The sequence below is a fragment of the Tetrao urogallus genome (genome assembly GCF_951394365.1).
Source record: "Tetrao urogallus genome assembly, chromosome: 7".
Classification (NCBI taxonomy): Eukaryota; Metazoa; Chordata; class Aves; order Galliformes; family Phasianidae; genus Tetrao; species Tetrao urogallus.
In genome coordinates this window covers 46,208,832-46,214,831 of record NC_136820.1, presented here as the reverse complement: position 1 = coordinate 46,214,831, position 6,000 = coordinate 46,208,832, and the positions used below count along the sequence as shown (strand labels likewise).

Genomic DNA, 6,000 nt, shown 5'->3' with positions numbered 1-6,000 from the left:
TACGTTACTGCAGACATGGTCTCACCAGGGCAGAATAGAGGGAGGAGGATCCCTCCCTCAAGTTGCTGACCACACTCTTTTTAACGCACCCCAGAATCCCACTGACCTTCTTGACCACAGGGGCGCACTGCTGGCTTATGGCCAACCAGTTACCCACCAGAACACCCAGGACCTTCTTTGCAGAGCTCCTTCCTAGCAGGTCAGCCCCTATCATGAACTGGTGCATACAGTTACTCCTCTCCAGGTGCAAGGCTCTACAGATGCTCTTGTTAAACCTCATCAGGTTCCTCTCTGCTCAATTTTCCAGTCTGTCCAGGTAGAATTGGGCTCTGCAGGAGCATGGGTTTTAGTAGTTGCAGCCTTTTGATGGTTGGTCTCATTGTAAGTATTGCTACATGTTATGCTCTTTTATTTACTCATTTTAAGGTACTTGCCCTATGTTAAACATGGAGTTATTTGATTTTGTGCAAACAAAATCCTATCAGAGTGAGACATTTTTATTCCTTATTTTTCTGTGAATGAATGTACTAAATGTATGTTAAAACCAATTTAGAAGATAATACAATTTGTCCTTTATTCTTTCATGTCCGGATGCTCAGAGTAAATATTCAGTGGGCTATTACAAGTGGAGGAGCAGATAGAAATAATTTGACAATCAGAATTAAATATTATACGTGCTGGAAATAAGTTGAAATCCAAATGAGGGCAGTTTTCTATTTATATTCCTGCTAGTTTTTCCACTATACTTCGAAAGCTCCTTCCATCAAAAACACCCTTCATGGAATTCGAGTGTGTATCTCATTCTGAAACTCTAAATCTATTAGTTATTATCTGCAGTGATTAGTCATTACCCCCGTGAGCACTTGTGAATTCTGTCTGTATTAATGGTCTCATTTGCCATTCTAGAAAATATTGTCCCGAAAGGAAAGTTTCTGTCTCAGGTTTTTGTTTTAATAAATAATTATAGTACAGTAGCACACATATGTTTGCTTTCTTTGATTACTTTTTCATCTGTTCCTAATACTTTGCAATATATTTCATCAGTATATCTGGAATTCCTTGGGTTTTCCTTTTGGCATAAAAAGACTGTTAAGTTTCATAGTCATCACAGTCAGCCTTAAGCTACTTAGGCTTACCTAAAACCATGATTAGTTTATTTACAATCAATTCAGTTCCTTCTCTCAAGATGAGAAAAACAAGTACTTTTGAAGTTAATTAGGAAAAAAAATGTGAATTCAATTGAATGTTTTTGAGTTCCCGACCCTTAGGCTATTACCCTTCAGTAACTGAAGTGCATTTATAACTGTTACTTGTGGACCAATCTCTTGGGCCAGAGATACCAAAATGTAACATAGGATTTGCAATTCTGGGGTTAGTTTCAATGGAAATTTCATAAATACTTTGCATTGGAAATCAATAGACTTCATTCTAGCATTGTATTTACCTTTAGCAGCGTGTTCTGGTTAATGTGTGGTTAGGATTTCTCCCCACTGATTTGAGTTTACTCTCTCTGGTCTATTCTCTGAGGTTCTAGAAGGAATCCCATCCACTATTGCTTTGTCATTACTTCTGGGAGCACATTTTCTGTTGCCTCCCTCTCAGAATTGTGAGAGACTTTAATGTCCAATGCAAAGGCTGGCATTATTTCTGAGGGCAACACAAATGCTTGGCAGATGATGGAAGGGCAGCATTTCTGTTGTTCCATGTGAATACAGTGCTAATATAGGTCTCACATTGTCCATTAATGTTTGTCCACTTGTTTATCTGCTTACAACTTGTAGTTCTGCTGCTGAAGGAGATGTGTGGTTTTTTTTATTTCCTCTGGATCACATTTGGCAGGTCCAGCCTTCACTTCCCGAAGCTGTAGTGTTAAATCCAGCTTCATATTAGCTGAAAAATTTTCCTTTGCTTCACTTATGACAGTCCGTGCAGTTATCTAAAAGGTCAGTTGCTCCGTCATCCTTAAAATCTCTTGGAAGATAAAATTAATTTTCTTAGAATTATTACAAAGTGAAGAAAAGAACATATTGATTTTTCACTTTGTTTATTGATTGAAATGGGCCTGTGGTTTTGCACAGTAACAGTTGTTTGATTATACACTTTCAGTTTGTTACAATGGTACATTTTGATCTTGGAATTGCGGTGTCTGGTCAGATCTCATCTTGCTTTTAAAGTCCCGGAGGAGGAAAAAAATCTGAAAACCAAAATGAAATTATTACACAGTGATTCATGTTGCACAGTATGCCAGCCATTGGCATATTCTTTTCAAATAAATACACCTGTGCATTGAAAGGAGCAGGCTCTAGTTACAAGAGCATACAGATTCCCTGTCATGGGCCACAGCTGAGCTCACAAAAGTAAGATAGTGCAGCTGGACTTCAGGCAGTGAGAATGCAGAGTGCTTTAAAGCTCTGTTGCTGACCAGAGGTGTGTAATAGGGGGGCGTAGTTGGTTCTGTTGTGAGTCTGAAAGGGTAAATCATCCTTTAATGATTCTCAATCTTCTTCACCTTTTGTGGATGAGAACTGCAGTCGTGTAAATTGCTGGCAACCGTAAGAAATAACGGTGAATTTGCACCAAGTGTAATTAGTATATAAATATTTATAATGATTTGGATTAATTCAGTACTTTTTAGGGCCTTGCCACCCACCCCTTTGTCAGTGACTTCAGCTCAAGCAAAAGATACTCTGTTAAACCCCAGAATAAAAGCAGGGTTTGTGAGTATGTGAGAAGATGAAGTTACTTTTTCATGTACACCATTTGCTAGGCTGTTATGAGAGGCTGAATTGTGTTTTCAATCACACCTGCAACCTGTCAGCATGAATAAACAAGTCAGTGATTTGAATCAAAATCACGGTAGTTCAAAGCAATTCGACGTTTTTCTTCTAGGATGTGGGGAAAAAAAGTAGTTACCAAGCAAATAAACATAACCAAGACCTCCAGATACTACTGCACACCTCCAAAACATTGAGACAGCTGTGAAGCTCTTGGAAAGTAGTATTTTATGATTATCTTTAGGTTGTTTAAGTTCTGTGTAGCAGTCTGTATGGAGTTTCATCAGTGTTGATCAGTGGTCACATCATCTCCTAGCGAGCCTTGTTCTGAAGAAATGCAGATCCCTGGCGTGCAGAGCAGGGCTGCTTTCCAGCATAGAGGCTATCCCAGTTCCATCACTGATGCTACTGTAATTATTATTATTTTGAGAACTCTATCTAATGTACCTGACTGTATCAAATGACTCTTAATTACTAAGTGTGGTGTGAGAGTATGCAAGACTCACTGTCAGCAAAGTATTAGTGAAAAACAATATCAAGCAGCATTGTGCATTTTGTGGTGTGATGCATTCTGCCTTTTGTACACTTTTGATGGGTCCTTTTGACCTATTTACCTTTTGAAGGTAAATGAGTAATTCCAGGAGAAACCTCAGCAGAGGTTTGTTTGAAACTTGGTTGTTTTACAGACTCTTCATCTTCTTTTTGAGCTTGAAGGTTTTTAAAAGTTTGTTGTACAGGTTGGTTATTTTATTATTTTTTTTTTTTTAATGCTGATGAATAGACAATGCAAGTGTTTACTTTCACCATAAATTGTAAAGCCTGAGCTACAGCAGAATCAGAGGAGATTCTGAGCTCAAGACCTTTAATGTTAAACCTATTTCTTGTTGGGTTTTTACTATGAGCTGTGAATATCTCCTAGGACATACTCAGACCTCAACTGTACAAAGCTCCACTGTGATAAACTCAATGTTGGCCTTGGTTTGAGCAGGGTATGGATCTGGTGAGCCTCTTCCAATTAATATTTTGTGTACCTACGGGAGCAGGAGGGGTGGTAGACATGCAACTACTGTTAGCAAGAAGTGCAGAAATCAAAGTGTGAGGTTGCTAATACTGTGAGTTGTTTCAGAGAAACAATTCAGCAGTTGTCAAAGTTCTGATAGAGACGTGATTTTGACACATCCTAGATGAAAAAGAGGAAGGAATGGGCTTTGTTTTACATTACCCTTTCTTCTAATTGAATGTGTTTCTAATTCCTTTATTTTCACGCAGGATTTCACAGAAGGAAAAAATAATGTATCTATTTCGTTTTAGTTACTGTTCTTGTTTTTTCTTTTCCTATTAATTTCTACTTATCAAGAGCTTTCTCTTTTAAGCTATTTCTAGCACTGAAAACAAACAGAAGGAAAATGGATCCATTGTTTTGGCCACTGGAAACTATCAGCTTTCAACGGTTCACTCCCGAGTCCTTGGCAGCAATTGAGAAAAAAATTGCTGAGAAAAAAGAGAAGCAAGCCAAACTTAAGCAGGAAACTACTGACCAAGAAGTTGAAGAGGATAAAGTGACTCCTCAGCTTGATCTGAAAACCTGTAAAAAACTGCCGTCTCTCTATGGTGACGTTCCTGTGGAGCTTATTGGGGAACCCCTGGAAGATTTGGATCCATACTACAGTGATCACAGGGTTAAAATTAATAAATAAATAAACGTTTTTTTTTCTTTAATTAATCTGCTATACTCCTAAGAGATAATGAAGGTTGTATTCAGAAGTTGCTGCTTTTGGATTGCAGACAGATCTGTAGATAGATTTTCTTAGAACATTACTGGTATTTGTTGGGGTAGGCTCGCTAACCTATGTCCCATACTGTGTAATACTACAAGGTATTTTTAAGGCCCAGTCAGTAATCAGAATTGATTATGAGAATAGAATACACTGGATAGATTTTGATCAAAAATAGGTTCTGAGATAACTGATGCTTTGTTACTCAGAAGAGTTTCTATGAAGTATGTGAGGCTGAACTCAGTGCCTGTCAAACAGTGGGTTACCCTGACTTATTGCAAATGCTTTTGCATAATTGCAAATATACAAACTAGGTGAGGCATATTTGAAATGTTTCCAGTACTCTGTATAGCAAAAAGATTAATTTGCTTTAGACAACATCAATTTTTTGTTACTTTGTAATGTCTCGTCAGCTTTCTTAATTGTACAGTATTGAGATTGCATATACTCCGTGCCACTGCAAAATGTTTTTCTTTGTTGCCTACAGCAGTATGTGAATTAGATGCTGTAGGATTCTCTTCCAAATTAAATGTCTGTTGTATGATTCCTTATTATTATACCTGAAGAGCAGAATGTTCCACTCAGTCTGACGTCGCTGTCTGTAAAATAGACCATTCACTGGAATGTGGTCGTTTAATCAGAGAACATGAAGCAGGCTTTGTAATTATTGATGAAAAGGGCCTTCCAGAGGCTTTTTTTCTCAAAGCAAACAGAATGATTGATGGAAAGAAAATAAGTCTGATTGCTCCAAAGGCATCTACATAAATGCTAGTTAGAAATGTTAGTTAGCTGTTTTTGATTAGACAGTTTTTACTTCATCTGCCAATAGTACTGAGCTGCAATGGACCTTATGGTAACTAGGAGGTAATGTACACAGCTGCTTGATCATTTTATTTCTTTAAAATATTTCATATGCTATGATTTTTCTTTTTTTTTTATAGACTTTCATGGTGATCAATAAAAGACGGACTATTTTCCGGTTTACTGCCACACCTGCCTTGTGTATACTTGGTCCTTTTAATCCAATCAGAAAAGCAGCAATTAAAATTCTGATCCATTCATATCCTTTGCTTGAGTTCTGTCGTTTTAATTTTAGAATGTATGGTGCACATTTATGTGGTTTTCTTCATATTAATCAAATTGTGGCTTTCATGCTGAGAGCAAAACTGTTTACGAGATGCAATATTTACAAATACTACAGTTTAGTGTTAAAAAAACTCTTATTTGAAGAGTTAGATTTGAAGATGCTGTTATGAAACAACATTTAGAAGCTAGAACTCTTTGTGAATCTCCAGTATAGTAACAAGTTTAAAATTTTAGTTAAAAACAAACCAGGGACTTCCTCATAATTAAAACATGAAGAATGGCAATTACAGCAATGCTTTGCTGAAAGAGTCCAGTGTTTCCCTAAAAAGGATATTTCGGGCTCAAGTTTATACAGCCCTGAGCAC

The 6,000-nt window shown here is 37.3% G+C and overlaps 1 protein-coding gene across 1 annotated transcript in view; it reads left to right on the top strand.

Annotated features, from left to right (window-relative positions):
* Positions 1-4,180: 4,180 nt before the first annotated feature.
* Positions 4,181-6,000, top strand: part of LOC306948552 (sodium channel protein type 5 subunit alpha-like) — a gene marked incomplete at both ends in the record, with an annotated part of 36,925 nt that continues 35,105 nt past the window's right edge. Inside the window, 2 exons of the mRNA XM_079538188.1 lie at positions 4,181-4,453; positions 5,491-5,609. Coding sequence (XP_079394314.1) covers positions 4,181-4,453; positions 5,491-5,609 — 392 coding nt within the window. The remainder of the gene's footprint in view (positions 4,454-5,490; positions 5,610-6,000) is intronic.